At 44.7% G+C, this 17,097-nt stretch overlaps 1 protein-coding gene across 4 annotated transcripts in view; it reads right to left on the reverse strand.

Annotated features, from left to right (window-relative positions):
• Nucleotides 1-10,677, reverse strand: part of ADARB1 (adenosine deaminase RNA specific B1) — a 116,881-nt gene extending 106,204 nt beyond the window's left edge. For 2 of the 4 annotated variants that reach the window (XM_084820475.1, XM_084820501.1), the window contains exon 1: nt 10,264-10,519. Coding sequence is in view for 1 of the 4 variants with exons in the window: in XM_084820484.1 (XP_084676610.1) it covers nt 10,264-10,639 (376 nt within the window). In the remaining 3 variants the exon portion in view is untranslated. Of the gene's footprint in view, nt 1-10,263 lie in introns of all 4 variants that reach the window. The other 2 variants (XM_084820484.1, XM_084820509.1) reach the window with 2 other exon arrangements.
• Between the last annotated feature and the right edge of the window lie 6,420 nt (nt 10,678-17,097).

Below are 17,097 nucleotides of genomic sequence, written 5' to 3' on the forward strand. Positions count from 1 at the left end.
CATTTACGTAGCCTATCACCGTTTTTTTTTTTTAACTTAGCCGTGATAGGCTACGTAAATCTTTACGTAGCCTATCACGTTGTTTTTTCTTTTTTTTTTAACTGGAAATGGCGGCGGTGGCAGCCGGTCGGAAGACCGGCCGCCGCTGCCACCGCCGCCACAAGGAAGATCCGCCCCAGATAAGTCTCGTCCCGGGGGGGCAGACCGTTCCACCACCAATTTCGGGGGGCCGAATGCGCTGGCATTTGGCCTTCCCGAGATCCATGGCGGAATTCTCTGACATCCCTAGTCAAAACATCTGGGAGACACAAGTTGCTCACCCCAATCTATAGTTAGACTTGGATGAGGAGGTGCAGGGAATGCTGATCAAATGTGCAGATGACATAAAATTGGGCGGGATACCTAATACCTTGGAAGACAGAAACAAAATTCAAAGTGATCTTGATAGACTGGAGCGCTGGGCAGAAAACATCAGAATGACATTTAATAGGGATAAATTCCAAGTTCTGCACCTAGGAAAAAGAAACCAAATGCACAGTTACAAGATGGGTGATACTTGCCTCAAAAATACTACAACTGAGAAGGGTCTTGGAATTGTTGTAGATCACAATCTGAATATGAGCCAACAATGTGATGTGGCTGCAAAAAAGGCAAATGCTCTTTTGGGCTGCATTAATAGAAGTATAGCTTCCAAATCACGGGAAGTACTAGTTCCCCTCTACTCAGCACTGGTTAGGCCTCATCTAGAATCATAGAATAGTAGGGTTGGAAGGGGCCTACAAGGCCATCGAGTCAAACCCCCTGCTCAATGCAGGAATCCAAGTCACAGCATCCCTGACAGATGGCTGTCCAGCCTCGTCTTGAACGCCTCCAGTGTGGGAGAGCCCACTACCTCCCTAGGTCATTGGTTCCATTGTTTTATTGCTCTAACAGTCAGGATGTTTTTCCTGATGTTCAGCCGGAATCTGGCTTCCTGTAACTTGAGCCCATTGTTCCATGTCCTGTACTCCGGGATGATCAAGAAGAGATCCCTGCCTTCCTCTCTGTGACAACTGTTCAAGTACTTCAAGAGCGCTATCATATCTCCCCTCAGTCTTCTCTTCTCAAGGCTAAACATGCCCAGCTATTTCAGTCTCTCTTCATAGGGCTTTGTTTACAGTCCCCTGATCATCTTGGTTGCCCTCCTCTGAACCCTCTCCAACTTGTCTGCTTCCTTCTTAAAGTGTGATGCCCAGAACTGGACACAGTACTCCAGATGAGGCCTAACCAGTGCTGAGTAGAGGGGAACTAGTACTTCCCGGGATTTGGAAGCTATGCTTCTATTAATGCAGCCCAAAAGAGCATTGGCCTTTTTTGCAGCCACGTCACATTGTTGGCTCATCTTCAGCTTGTGATTGACAACAATTCCAAGATCCTTCTCGCTTGTAGTGTTGTTGAGCCACGTATCCCCCATCTTGTAACTGTGCATTTGGTTTCTTTTTCCGAGGTGCAGAACTTGGCATTTCTCCCTATTAAATGTCATTCTGTTGTTTTCTGCTCAGCGCTCCAGTCTATCCAGATCACTTTGAATGTTGTTTCTGTCTTCCAAAGTATTAGCTATCCCGCCCAATTTTGAGTCATCTGCAAATGTGATCAGCATTCCCTGCACTTCCTCCTCCAAGTCATTAATAAAAATGTTGAAGAGCACTGGGCCCAGGACTGAGCCCTGTGGTACCCCACTCGTTCCCTCTCCCCAGTTTGAGAAGGTCCCATTGATAAGCACTCTTTTGAGTCCGATTCTGTAGCCAACTGTGGATCCACCAGATAGTTGTTTCATCAAGCCCACTTTGAGCTAGTTTGCTCATCAGGATATCATGGGGCACTTTGTCGAAAGCTTTGCTGAAGTCGAGGTATATGATGTCTACAGCATTCCCACGGTCCACAAGGGAGGTTACTTGAGCAAAAAATGAGATCAGATTTGTCTGGCAGGACTTGTTTTTGACAAATCCATGTTGGCTTCGAGTAATCACTGCATTATTTTCAAGGTGCTTTCAGATGGATTGCTTTATCATCTGCTCCAGAATTTTCCCAGGGATTGATGTCAGACTGACTGGTCTGTAGTTCTCAGTTTCCTCCTTTTTACCCTTTTTGAAGATAGGGACAACATTAGCCCTCCTCCAGTCATCTGGCACTTCACCCGTCCTCCAAGATTTCTCAAAGAGAATAGACAGCAGTTCTGAGAGTTCTGCCAGTTCCTTTATTCCTCTAGGATGCAGTTCATCTGGCCCTGGAGATTTGAACTCATTCGAAGTAATGAGGTGTTCCTTGACCACCATTTCTTTCCTCTGCCTTTTACTATGCACATAGCTGAAGAAAGCCTTTTTGTTGTTTTTCGCATCCCTTGCTAGCCTCAGCTCGTTCTCAGCTTTAGCCTTCCTGACACCATCCCTGCAATTCTGTGCTACCTGCCTGTACTCTTCCTTTGTTACTTGGCCTTCTTTCCACTTCCTATATGTGTCCTTTTTTGCTTTCAGGTCTCCCCTAAGCTTTTTGTGAAGCCACATTGGCTTCTTCTGTTGTCTTCCACCTTTTCTTCTTGTTGGAATTGTTTGTAATTGAGAATTTCCTTTTTTAAAAGCTCCCACCCATCTTGGACTCCTTTTCTCGTTAGCGTCGCTTGTCATGGGACCTTACTGATCATTGTGCTGAGTTTATTAAAATCAGCTTTCCTAAAATCCAGGGTACGCGTTTGAGTACACTCAGCTTTTGCTTCCTTTAGAACCAAGAACTCAAGTACAACATGGTCGCTTTCCCCCAGAGTTCCTGTAACTGCTACTTCATCCACTAAGTCATCTCTGTTGGTTAGGATCAAGTCAAGGATAGCTGATCCTCTAGTTCCTCCCTCTACTTTCTGTAGGAGGAAGTTATCCACCACACAAGTCAGGAATTTCCTGGAGGGGCCATGTTTTGCAGAATTTCTCTCCCAACAAGTATCCGGGAAATTGAACTCCCCCATTACTACTACATCATGCTTCCTTAAAACACTGGCTAGTTGCTCTTCAAAAGTTTCATCCTCGTCTTCTCCTTGGTTGGGTGGCCGGTAGTAGACTCCGACCACCAGCTTCCTTTTATTCTTTGCGCCATTTATTTTGATCCAGATGCTCTCGATGGGGCTGCCAAGCTCATTCTCCTGTATTTCTGTGCAGAGATATGTATTTTTCATATACAGTGCAACCCCACCTCCCTTTCTGTTCCTCCTGTTCTTTCTGAACAAGTTATATCCTTCAATTGCTGTATTCCAATCATGAGAGTCATCCCACCAAGTCTCAGTTATACCTTTTGTTGTTCAGTCGTTAAGTCGTGTCCGACTCTTCGTGACCCCATGGACCATAGCACGCCAGGCCTTCCTGTCCTCCGCTCTCTCCCGGAGCGTGCTCAAGTTCATATTCATTGCATCGGTGATGCTATCTAGCCATCTCATCCTCTGCTGTCCCCTTCTCCTTTTGCCTTCAGTCTTTCCCAGCATCAGGGTCTTTTCCAGAGAGTTTTCTCTTCACATTAAGTGGCCAAAATATTTGAGCTTCAGCTTCAGTATCTGTCCTTCCAATGAGCACTCAGGGTTGATTTCCTTTAGGATGGACTGATTTGACCTCCTTGCAGTCCAGGGGACTCGTAAGAGTCTTCTCCAGCACCACAGTTCGAAGGCATCAATTCTTCGGCGCTCAGCCTTCCTTATAGTCCAACTCTATCAAGTCATAATTTCCCTCCTGTATTAAGAGTTCAAGTTCGTTCTGTTTGTTTCCCATACTCTGGGCATTAGTATATAGACATCGAAGACCATGTGCTTCATAGTCTGGCTTTCTTCCTATATGTGTCTGAAGACTATTATTGGGCGCTATCAGAGCTGTTCTCTCCGTTGCAGTGCATGCGCCTACGTCCATTGTTACCCCCAACATTACATCTCCCTTCCCCGTAGGATTCAGTTTAAAGCCCTCTTGATGAAGTTCTTCATGCTGTGGCCAAACACATTCTTCCCAGCCTTTGTGAGGTGCAACCCGTCCCTTGCCAACAGCCCACCTTCCAGGAAGTATAGCCCGTGGTCCCAGAATCCAAATCTCTCTCGTCGGCACCACCTTCGTTGCCAGTCATTCACCTGGAGTATTTTTCATTCCCTTTCTATCCCTCTTCTAACTACTGGAAGGATGGATGAGAAAACTATCTGGGCCCCAAAGTTCTTGAGTTTCCTTCCCAAAGCTTCAAAGTCTGATGTGATTTCTTCGTAGCTCCGCTTGGCGGTGTCATTTGTTCCCACATGGATAAGAAAGGGATACCTGTCAGTGGGCAGGTCAAGGAGTCTCCCACTACTACCACTCTTCTCTTCTTGTTGTTGTAGGCCTGGGTTTCATTGTCTCTGTTTGACTGACCTTCAGCCTCTTGCTCGCTCTCATGCAGGTTCACTGTGATTCTTCCTCTGCAGGCTGTCCTCCAGTCTCATCCGAAAGTACCTGGAATCGGTTCCACAGCTCCACTGCTTCCACTGGTGCAGAGTGGTGTCTAGTTCTTCTTCTCCTAACTGTCACCCTTTTCCAAGGAGTATCCTCTACTCCATTTTTCTTCACCTCAGCATTTCCCACTGCCTCATCCTGCTGTTGCTCTTCAAGCTTCTTGTCTTCCCTTTGCTGCTGTAGTTCCCCCATTCTGTCCAAGAACTCTTCATCTGGAGTACTGTGTCCAGTTCTGGGCGCCACACTTTAAGAAGGATGCAGACAAACTGGAGAAGGTTCAGAGGAGGGCAACAAAGATGATCAGGGGACTGGAAACAAAGCCCTATGAGGAGAGCCTGAAGGAACTGGGAATGTTTAGCCTTGAGAAGAGAAGACTGAGGGGAGATATGATAGCGCTCTTCAAGTACTTCAAAGGTTGTCACAGGGAGGAAGGCCAGGATCTCTTCTCGATCATCCCAGAGTGCAGGACACAGAATAATGGGCTCAAGTGACAGGAAGCCAGATTCCGGCTGAACATCAGGAAAAACGTCTTGACTGTTAGAGCAACACAATGACCTAGGGAGGTGGTGGGCTCTCCCACACTGGAGGCATTCAAGATGAAGCTGGACAGCCACCTGTCAGGGATGCTTTGACTTAGATTCCTGCACTGAGCAGGGGGTTGGACTCAATGGTCTTATAGGCTCCTCCAACCCTACAATTCTATGATTCTAGACTGCTCTCTAAAGGAAGTGAATTTCCATCTAAAAGTCTGACGGCCATAACAATCAGGATCTATGCAATATCCTAGAGTAAGGTCAAATGAAAATACCAGCCAATAAGCAGGAGCTGTTCATCAAACTATCGTTTCTGGTAGCTGTACTGTTGGAACTTCAGACAAATTAACAGAAAGGCTTCACACTGGATTCTGTTTTGTTGCCTTCTCATAATCTTCATTTTTCCATTTAGTTTTCTAACTTATGGCTGCTACATTGGATCGGAATGCCAGCTTGTCTGTATTTTGTGCAGTAAGCCGACCAATGGCTCTAGATTGATCCATTTCTAAAGAGGACATTGCAGGAACTCTTCTTTGCCTTGATAAGGAATATTAGTTTATTTGGAATGATACTTTGGCTTTAAATCTTGTTGGAACAAGTTCTGTACCAAGACAATACCTAGGTAAGCATGCACATGGAACAACAAAAAGACCTCTGATGTTCTGGGGAAAGAATTTGTGAAAATAAGGCTACAATCCTAGGCCCACTTTCCTGTAAGTCAGGGATTCCTGAAATTTCTACTCACATGGCCCACTTGAGAGAACAGAAAACCACTGAGGGTCACGAGCCACAAAATGGCACTGCCTGGGCAGAACCAGTCACCAAACGGTGGCAGATGGAGGTGGAGTTTTAACCTGCTTGCAATTACTGATATAATTTTCTATTGATATCTAATCTCTCTTTAGAAATTTCTAAATTGTTTGCCACAGTGATTTCAGGTAGGTAGCTCCATAGTTCAGCTTTCTTCATATTATGTACAGACATTGGCTCTGGAGTTATGACTTAGCCTCCCGCTTTCAAGCAGAATTTGCTGATTCAAAGCCTCTAAGTGAAGATGGCTTTTTATTTTATATTTTTCTCCCCCCCCCCCCGCAATACCCCTCAAAGTATATTTACTGTTCTGTCATTTCTTCTCCCCTTCTCCTTCCGCACCTATACCTGCAAACATCCCTCCCTCCCTCTTGCTGCTTTTACATTCGCTTCCTCCTATAATAGCTTCCCTCTCTTATCCCTTATTCTCTATTCCCAATTTTGTCATTATTATCATCCTAATTGCTTGCACTAAAATATTAACCTTTTATCTATCTATTTCCTTCAAAACCTCCTCTAACACTTTTCACTCAGGGAAGGGAGACCCTCCCTTCCCCAGGATCTCCAAAACATTTCCGTCTCATGGCCACCTTAACTCAATGCCACCTCCTACCCCGTCATGTCCGCACACACCCACACACACAACCATTGAACAATGCCAGGTTATTCTTCTGAGGTGGAGGAGGTGATGGCATCACTGTGGTCAGAAGGCACAGCAGCAACCCCGAGTGCTTCTCCTTTACTCTTCAGTCCATCTGTCCTTTTCACCTCCCTTCTTCCCATTCTTTCTCCTCCTTCCCTCACACTTATCCAGCCACTCTGTTTCCTCTTTCCTTCTGTTTCCTCTTTCCTTTCTTCCCCTTCAACTTTGCATGCTACAGCCTTGCTCTCTAACAAACTCCCATATCCAGACTTGCCTTTGCACTGTGAATGCAGGATGCTGCTGCTGCTGCTGGCATCTCTGGTCCAACAAAAAGGCTTTAAAGCAAACAAATGAGGAGGCACTGGACAGGCAGTGCTGAGGCCCACCTGAAAGTGGGCTGAAGCTCCCCTGGTGGTCCCTAGCCTGCTGTTTGGGAAACACTGCTGAAAGTAAATCCCACTGAACACAATAGGCCTTGTTTCTGAATAAACATGCATAGGACTGTGCAGCTAGGCAAAGCTGGATTGGGCCCATAGCCAGAATATACCATAACCCAAGAAAACTATGGTTATGAACATAGAGTGGCCATCTCTCAGGTTGACTGTTAGTTAGGTTTAGGAAATGACGGTTCACACTATTTACTGCGGGCTGTTTCTCTCCTCCCCAATCCCACCTCACCCCATGCCTCCCCACGCCTTTGCCTTGACTAGGCTACAGTGATGGTTCCTACCCAACTTCTCCTTAATGCCCAGCTGGTTCAGTAAATGACGTATCGAGCCACAGATTATTATCTGAGACACTCTTCTATTAATCAAAGTGACATATAAAATAGCATAAAACAATTCATATAAAACAAATGAGACAAAATTCTATGCACTGGTTGACTTCAGGCATACTTCTCAGCCTTATCTCCTCATGCGTCAAATGAGAATTAAAGTTTGGTTTAAATTTTTGTGAACCGCCCAGAGAGCTTCGGCTATTGGGCAGTATAGACATGAAATAAATAAATAAATAAATAAAATAAAGTGATACACCTCAGAAAAATACTGTGAGGATGGCGAAGTCTAGAGCATGTAAAGTGTTTTGCCCATGGCAAGTGACAGAGAAATTACTAACAGTGGGAATTTTAACTTGCATCTAGCCTGAAATAAAGATTATTGGAAGCAAAGATATCCTAAAAACAAAAAACTGGATTATCAGAATGTCAACTTCAAATTCTCATTTATGTTTTCCCCTCACTGAGAGTTCAAAAATACAGTTTCCCACCCCTACACGATGTTCATGTCACACAGCAAATCTCAATACTTTGTTTCATTCTAAGCTATGAAGAACTAAAGGTATTCCGTTATCTTGAACTATTTTAAAATAATTTTAGTTTCTCAGAAAATTTCTAAACTGAGATTAGAGACTGTTATATCTGCCTATAGGTAGGTACAGGTTCAGCATAGCCTCTCTTCACATTCCTGTGTTAAGGGTACATTCTTCCCTAGACATTATGGTCGGGGGGGAGGGGGGAGAAGAGTTATTTTTTGCTTTTATTATTTCTGCTTGTTGCCTTGAACAGCGCAAGGAAAGGCAGGATACATGTATTTTAAATCAGTAAATAGACATTCAGATTAATTTTCCATTGTGCATGCCTATAATATTCTGTATCATCAGTTCTTAGATTCACAATTCATAGTTCATAAAAACACCTAAATATAAGTATTCCTGTCGTCCTGCCATTCCTCAAGAAACCATTAAAATAAATGTTCCATAATTCCATGAACATAATTCTTCCCCCCATTAAGCTGAAGCCTGTAAAACATTTTCCCTTCTTTCCTGTATCCAACCAGTAGATATTCTGTAAATAATCTCTACAGAATACATATATTTCTGTTCATATTGCTGTTAGTTAAAGAGCTGCAGCTATATTTGCCCCTTTCTTGGTGCTTAAAAAAAACCTACTAGAAGAGTACTTGCTTGCACTAACCCCAAAACAGAAACAACTCTACCTATAATCTTTTGAGAATATCTCTATGCAAAACTGCCTATCATCTGTGAAAGATTCTGCAGGTGTCCAACAACAGTTCTTAGAAAGCCAAGGCAAGTGACAGTATATGCAACACTCCTCCCTCAAAGCAAAAGATTATCTGCTTCCACTTGCTGGAAACTGACAGTAAGTAACTGAAGAGTTTATGTTTGAATCCATTACCATGGAAGTCTACTAAACCCATGTTTCCATTTTAATCCTATTTTAAACAACGTTCAAGTAATTTTAACACTGAAGAAGCTTGTTTTGATCTTTTTTGCATCTGAATCAGTATGTTTAATCTGAACAACTGTTACTCTTTTATAATCCATATTGCAACCATGCTGCTGATTTGGAAACTAAATAAAAAGTCATTAGGTGCCCCACTGGTATCAAGAAGTTAAACATTAAAACCAGGTTTGATTTGGTTTTTAAATTTTCAGTGAGGGGAAGAGAATTTATGTATGTAAATATAGGTGACATTTAAGTATGTTAGCTATAATAGAGGTTTATAGTCTATATGTAACTGGCCAAATAAGAACAGACATACAGAGGCCGAAATAAATGGTCAGCCATCAATCTTTGACTGTCATGTTTTGTCCCATTAATCTCCAAATGAAATTATTTGCATTCAGTTGCCTTTTGAGCCTATGATAAATTTTAAGAGGCAAATAATTTCTTAGGCTGTTGCATCCAAAACAACACTCTTGTGGCACCTTAAAAACTAACAAATGGTGTAAGTTTCTTGAACTTCACAAGATGTATTAAACGTTATCCTCAGTTGGCAGGTATATATATATATATATATATATACACATCATGGATATATGTATATACATATATACACATATGGATGTAGAAAGGGAAAAAAGTTAGCTGTGAAGTCAAGAGGGAAATGAAATGCAAGAGATACAGACTGTGCTAACTGTTCTATAGCTTAAATGTATGTAAAATCTCAAAGCAGTGCTAGAAAGCCCAACGAAGTAGGTCACAGAGCGCTAGGAGCACCTGGGCTACAGTGGCTGGTACCCCAGGATGGCCTTTCCTATCCAAAGCAAGTAGAAATGGCTTCAGTTTTTCTTCTGTATATGCCACAGGTTCGCACATAGGCCTCATTTACACATGCAAGAGCCTGAGCCGGTAGAATCCTGGCATGGGCTATACCACTTCTGAGACTGCAGGTAGGGGGATGCCATTTTCAACGCTCTCCCTCGTAAAAAGAAAAAACAACACCCTAGTACACCAGTCTGAAAGAATTCTCAGCACAGACCTCTTCCTGCTGTGCTGCTTTTCTACTTGCGGAGAGTTTATCACCTGAGGAAGATTAAAAACGGCATTCCTCCCACCGGCCACCCACCCGCAGCCAGACAGCGGTGCAATCCATTGTACCACCTCCAGACTCCACCACCTCAGACTGCTGTCATGTGGAGATGCCGCCTCTGACTGCGTAGAGGAAGACGCAGGGAGGACGGTTGCGCGGGCGCGCCGGGCAAGAGGTGGAAAGCCTTCACCCGTCTCCTCGCCTTTCCTCTCCCTCTCAGTAGCTCCGGGAAAGGGGAGGGGGCGACAAAAAACAGACCTTGGACAGCAGCAGCGGCAGGAGGCGCCTCTCTCTCTCTCTCTCTGCGCGCCTCCACCTGTCGCCGCAGTCCGGCTCCCCCTCATCTATGCCTCCGACGCGCACGGAGAAGGGGGGGCGGGATACCTTCTGGAGGGGCGGAGGCCGCGTCAGGGAATGGATGAGGGACCCAGCCCGGCAATGGGGGGGAGAAGCTCGCCTACCTCGCAGAGCGCCCGGCGACGAGGCCCCCCCGCAGCCGCGCTCGTCCCTCTCCGCAGCGCCGCGCTGGCCCCTTCCCCACCAGTACTGCAGGAGCCCGGCTGGCGCAGCTACGCACCCTGGGCCCGCTGACTCCACTCCTGCCTGCTGGTCGGCGGGCGATCTCGCGCGCGCTGGACTCGGTCCACAAGAACGCCGGGCGCGAGCCCCGCGAAACCAGCCAGCAGCCTGCGCCCGAGCGGCTTCGCCCTCCGCTCTGCGGTGATTGGTCCTGCCGCCAGAGAGAGGGGGAGGGGAGGGGAGGGGAGGGGGAGGGGGAGCGACGAGGAGGAGTCGAGGAAAAGGAGGCCCGTGCGTGCGCTGCTCGCTTGTACGCATGCGCGGGAGCGTGCCCGCGGCGGGCTCGCCTCTTCCTGCTTCTCGCTCCGAGAGCAGAGCCACCCATCCGGGCAGGGGCGCGAGGGTAGCTGCTGCCACGGCCGCCGGTGTGATGGTGTGGAGGAAAGAAGCGCCCCAAAGTGTCCCCTCGCGAGCTGCCCAGCGGCGGCGCTGCATTTCTTTCCTGGGGCGTGTAAATAGAATACTGCCCGTCCTGCCCAGGACGGTCGCCTGCTCGTTGGCCAGACCCTCGCGCTAATGCGCCAGTGATAAAAACTGAGCCAGGTCCTGAGCTGCAGAATTCTGTGCTCTCCAGCCACGTGGGACTTGCTTGCCCACGTCTTGATCAGAGTAACCCTTGAACTACCTATGCAGCAAAATGAGAATAGAGGACAGTGCAAAACCTCCATGTTCAGAAGCAGTGCATCTGAATATCAGTGGGGGGAGGAAGCAGGGCTGGTCTTAGGGGTGGGCGAGTTGGGCCGTTGCCTGGGCACCAAGGTGAGAGGTGCACCAACTTGAGCTGAGGGGCACCAAGCAGAGCTCCGTGGCTGTGGGATTTTTTTTTAACGTACTGCCTGCAGTGAGCTGGGGTGGCAGAAAGCAAGTGTCTGTAACCTTTTTTTCAAGGTTCCACAGGTTTGGATACTAACTACAGAAATGATCGTCCTTCAGTTAGCTTTAGAGTATGTTTCATTTTCAGTTTCCACTTTGGTGTCATTCGCACTAGGTAAAAATCCGTGGAACACAGCTGTACTTTGAGGCAATGTTACCAAGCAGTTAGCATTTCAAATACTGTGAACACTATAAGCACTATATAATCAAATTAAGCTGTAAGAGGTCAGCTGAGTACCTTGTTATTTATAACTTTTCTTTATTATTTTTAAAGATAAAAATAATGGCTGTTCTAAAATAAACAGTGCTTACCAAAAGATAGAAACTGCTACAAAACAAATTACAAGTAAAACCTGTGATAGTTCTGCTGCGTTGCATAGCGTACTGCCACTGCTCCGAATGTGGCTTTTGAGCTTTGGCTTGTGCGAACTGTAGCACAGTGGCTGAGAGATCAAGGTTTTGAGCAGTGTCATTCTCGATGGACATCACATCTGCATCAGGCCCCATTAATCCTCTGGGAGGCCCTGCAAAACTGACTGGGGGGGACACCAAAGGCATTCCTCTCCTAGGGTGCTATTTATCCCAGGGCTGGCCCTGGGAGGAAGTAACGGGCCAGGCTTATTGCCTTTGTGGCCTGCTTCATCTGGGTAGCTGCTTTGGGAAAACCACTATGGACCTAACTAGATGGACTCTCAGTCTGACTCAGTGAGTAGAGAAATTGCTATAATCTTACCAGGTGGTGGAGTCTTAGATGCTGGACTGAACATTACCACTACAGACTAGGTCAGGGGTGCCCAACCTCTTTCAGCCCAAGAGCTGAATTCCTTTTCAGAGAAGGGGCGGGGGCGCGCATTCCAGTGGTGGGTGACAACAGCGTATTTTAGCTTAACACTCTTATTGGCAGTAACAGCCTTAGGAGAGGCATTTTAACCTTTTAGAAGCAGAGGGCGATGCTGGGAATTGTAGGACTTTTTTCTGACTAAGAATGATTAGGATTGAGCCCTTAAACGAAGTTTAAGGATAAAGTTTACTGAAGTTACTGAGTTAATTGCAGTTGTAAAAGTGACTTTATTACCTTATCTTGTCCAATAAAAATGTGTGTACTTCTTTACAGTACACTAATACAAGTCAAATGAGTACATCAAGTTGCAGGATCAAATGCCCATGCGGTATTTCATCCAGTTTCTTTCAGAATACCCAATATTCTATTCATATAAAATAAGATAAAACTCCATTATAATTAGTCCTCCTAATACCTGCCATCTCTTAATCCATTCTGTCTATGCAGACCCAGCTGTTTGATAATTTAATATACACATTTTGAATAGGGTTTTTTTCCAGTTTGCCTATAATTTTGTAAAGTTACGTTTCTCCATCATTTTTCCCTTCAAGGAAAAAATAACACTACATGCCCACCAATGTGCTGGAGTCACCAAGAAGGTGTAAAGTGTGTGAAGAAGATAACAAAACAATAGTGTAACACTCCAGTATAAATCAGTCTTGTGTCCATAGCTTGAGTGCTACCCAAAGTTCTTATTCTGTTTAAAAAAGAGTACAAGTGAGAATCCACAGCAGAATATTGCAGTGTATCTCCTATCCCATAAGAAGCATGATCCTGTTCAAGAGTCCAGACAGCTTGGAATAGGAGCCCTATTCTATTTGAAGCTCTCAAAGGACACTTCTTTTTAGGACTGGGTGGAATTGCCCCTACCTTTGCAGGGCAATACATGGTTTCACAGTGTGAAGAAAGTGGATAGGGAGACATTTCTCTTCCTCTCTCATAATGCTAGAACACGGGGTCATCCCATGAAAGAGAATGGTGAAAGATTCAGGATAGATAACAAGAAGTACTTCACGCAGCACATGACTCCAACCTGGACAGCTTTAAAAGGGGATTACACAAGTTCATGGAGGGTAAGGCTATCAAGGCAATCAGAAGCAATATTCCTCTGTAGGCCATAGGAATATTGCTAGAGAACACTAGCAGGAGGGTGCTGTTGCCCTCATATCTTGCTTGTGCACTTCCCGTAGGTATTTAGTTGGCCTCTATGCAAACAAAATGCTGGACTAGATAGGCTTTTGGTCTGACTCAGCACAGCTCTTCTTATTTGTCCCCTGTGATGGTGGGTGGAGGGGTGGGCAAAAGTCACAGCATTTGCATTTTGGTAAGGTGGCCAAGAGAGGAAGGGGATTAACCCCCAAACAGTAGGACATCCAACAGCCATTCACATTGAAAATATGGCTAGAACAATGCATTCTTGGAGGGAGGGGGGGAGTGGATAGCTGCTCTCATGGGCTGCTTATGATGGCAGTCATATTTTTTTCCCAATCAAACCACTGGACCCTTAGTTCTCAGGGTCCACATTTTCAAAACAAACAGCCAGGCTGCTGAGCAAAACCAAACTAATACTTGGAGTGGCAACTTAGCTGTGGGGGAGGAGGGTGTTAAAACCTTGGCCACCACCTCAAAGTGTAAGTACACCCCCAACTCAAAAGTGCAGTGACTTTTCTCCCCCACTCTGTAGAATTGTACAAACTTCAGGGAGGGTTTTCACAGTACACCCCCTGCCTGAAAGTCCTGAAAAAGCAGGGCTAAATATTTTGGCCCAGGGCTACTTTTTTCAGTAGCCAGCCCTGAACCAGAGCACTTTATTGCTATATAATGAGGCAAATGTATTTGGGGAGCAATAGTTATTTAACCTTATGGCATGCATCCCCACTGATCTTAATTCCCCTCTCCAATATACTATAAGCTGCTAGGGCCATGAGCACACAAATTCCCTCTCTTTCCCTCTGTTTTTCTTTCTTTTTCCCAAATGACACCATCAATATTCCTTTGCTCAACTGCCCTCAGCCATAGTTACTCCTTAAGTTGCACAGTGTTCTCAACTTCCACTTGCTTTAGATCTTTTTATTTCCTCCCACTATGCTAAAATGAGAACTGCTCATAGAAGACAATGGGTTTTAGCATAGCTTTGATTTCCCATCCAAATGTAGCAGCAAAACAGTTTTTGGTATTCAGTGTGAACCTGGACATTTTCTTTCTGGACAATGACGTAAGTTGTCCAATGGTATTTTCTTACCTCTATGCACTCAGGTCCTAGAAGGTCAGAGGGCCATTTTTATGGGGTTTTGAAAATTACTTTTTCTTTTAATTTACAAGTGTACATATTTCAGTGTACCTAATGGTTTCTTCATACTTGGGGTATTCCCTATCTTATTTTTGGGTGGCTTCATTTCTCTTCCAACTGGCAGGAAATTGACCGCCTAAGATTGTTTTTAGAAGGAATGACAATCATACTGGAACTGGCAAAAGAAGAGCAACAAAAGTTAACAGTTGTGGAATAGCTAAAGTGATTAGAACTGTACAGTTTTGAAAAGAGCTGGCCGAGGTATGGGGCATGACTATTATGACTCTGCTTGCAGAACTGAATAGAGGAGACAAATGTTTAGACTTCCATAGATAATTAAGAACATTCTTTTACAATAACCCAACAAATCAAAAATCAAAACAAGAGGAATGTTAATAAGGCGAATAGCTGAACTTTGAATGTCTCTACCAAAAGTATAAATGAGTTCTAAAAAGGACTAATCGGAAATAGGAGTATTGGTTGTATTAGGATGCTCAGTGCAATAATACTAATTCTTAAGATGTCCCTGATGAATTAAACTTTAGAATTAATGATTTAAACTTTGGAGTGGGCTCAGTTCTTCCCTTGTTGCCTGTGATGTTAAAAAAAAAATCCTAGCTCTGGATCTAGACATTGCTATATTGAAGATGCTGGGATTAATGGAGCATGGTGGCTGTTGAGCACTAGATCCTTGATTTAGAATTGGATTAATCAGACTCTTCAAATAGTTTATCTTACTACCTCTATCCAAATTTGTTTAAAATACATGCAGTACCAGGAGTACTGTGTCCGGTTCTGGGCACCGCACTTTAAGAAGGATGCAGACAAGCTGGAGAGTGTTCAGAGGAGGGCAACAAAGATGACCAGGGACTGGAAACAAAGCCCTATGAGGAGAGACTGAAAGAACTGGGCATGTTTAGCCGTGAGAAGAGAAGACTGAGGGGAGATACGATAGCGCTCTTCAAGTACTTGAAAGGTTGTCACAGAGAGGAAGGCCAGGATCTCTTCTCGATCATCCCAGAGTGCAGGACACGGAATAATGGGCTCAAGTGACAGGAAGCCAGATTCCGGCGGAACATCAGGAAAAACGTCCGGACTGTTAGAGCAGTACGACAATGGAACCAATTCCCTAGGGTGGTGGTGGGCTCCCGCACACTGGAGGCGTTCGAGACGAGGCTGGACAGCCATCTGTCAGGGATGCTCTGGCTTGGAGTCCTGCATTGAGCAGGGGGTTGGACTCGATGGCCTTGTAGAACCTTTCCAACCCTACTATTCTATGATTCTATGTATGACACATGCACAAAGAATAAAGGTGTATATAGTACATAACTGAAAATACTACCATGTGATAATGTTTCTATATGATTGTTTCTAAAAACGTGTTGCAAGAACAAGTTATCCACTGTGAACAACATGAACTTGCATAGATTTAATTCTCATGTGGATACATGTGGAAGTCACTGAAAACATTAGTAGGTGGCAGCAGCCCCCCCCCCCAATTAGCAACAATGTATGAAAGTGGCTCACCTTGTGAATCACCGTATCATGTGGAGTCTCTTCAGATCCACATCACTGAGCCATTACAAGGAATGTATGATGCTGGTGTGGAAATTCTTAATGTGATAGAGGCAATTCATATGGTGAGTAGTTGTCACACACCATTGTCATGGAGTTGCTACTGCATGGAAGCTTCTCCAGGAGAACCAGTCCTCAGATGTGCAGGGTCTGACATGCCTGAGAATGACTAGGAGCAAAGATATTTCCAGGACACCCTTCTCAGGGACAGAATATTTTCTCAGGATATGCTGGCTGACTAGTATAAGGTGTGTGTGGTTTTCCATTTGTGCGCGTGCGTGTTTGTGTCAATGTTAGCAGTTAATGTTCCTTACAGACCCATTTGACTTTTCTGTTATTTGTAAAATCTGGTAGACAACAGGGTAAATTTTCTACGTGTTGATTAGATGTTTGGCAATCCTTTACAGTAGGTCACTGTTATTCCCATCTTGCAAATAAACAGAGGGCTGGGCCTGTTATAAAGTGGCTTGTCCAAGACTGCCCTCTGAATTTATGGCAGAAGAGATTCAAATTAGGGACTTCCTGGTTTCCCAATTTAAATCTTGGTTCCCTCATAAACCCAATAGGTGGCCTTAGGCAAGCCATGCTCTCTCAGCCACCCCCACCCTGTCTGCAATGTGAGAATAATAACAATACTGGCCTGCCTTACAGGGCTGTGGTAAGGATTACTGCAATATTGTATATCAAGTGCTCTGAACACAGAAAGTTCTGTAAAAATGTTAGGGCTGATGATCTTCCAAATTCACACACAAGTGAGAGCACTGTATACGTATCATGGACACAGAACAAGTAAAGTGAAACTATAGCAAAATGTTAGAATAACATCTCTGTCTTATCCAACAATGGAGATATGAATGAGAGATAACAGCTCCGCAGCAACATGTTAAACTTGTCCAATATTGCAAACTGGTAGTTGTAAATAATAAAAAGTTATGCTATACAATTCTGCTGTGAGTATGTACATGAATACAACAGAATCCTTTCAAAACATATATTTGTTTCCCTCTCATGTTTAATATGAATGGGCTTAAGTTACAGGAAGGTAGATTTCAGTAGAACATCAGGAAAAACTTCCTAATGGTCAGAGCAGTCAGACAGTGGGATCAACAGCCTAGGGAGGTGCTGGGCTCTCCATCA

This window comes from Heloderma suspectum, chromosome 1, assembly GCF_057233095.1.
Source record: "Heloderma suspectum isolate Gila_16-S chromosome 1, 16-S_ref, whole genome shotgun sequence".
In the NCBI taxonomy this organism is placed as follows: domain Eukaryota; kingdom Metazoa; phylum Chordata; class Lepidosauria; order Squamata; family Helodermatidae; genus Heloderma; species Heloderma suspectum.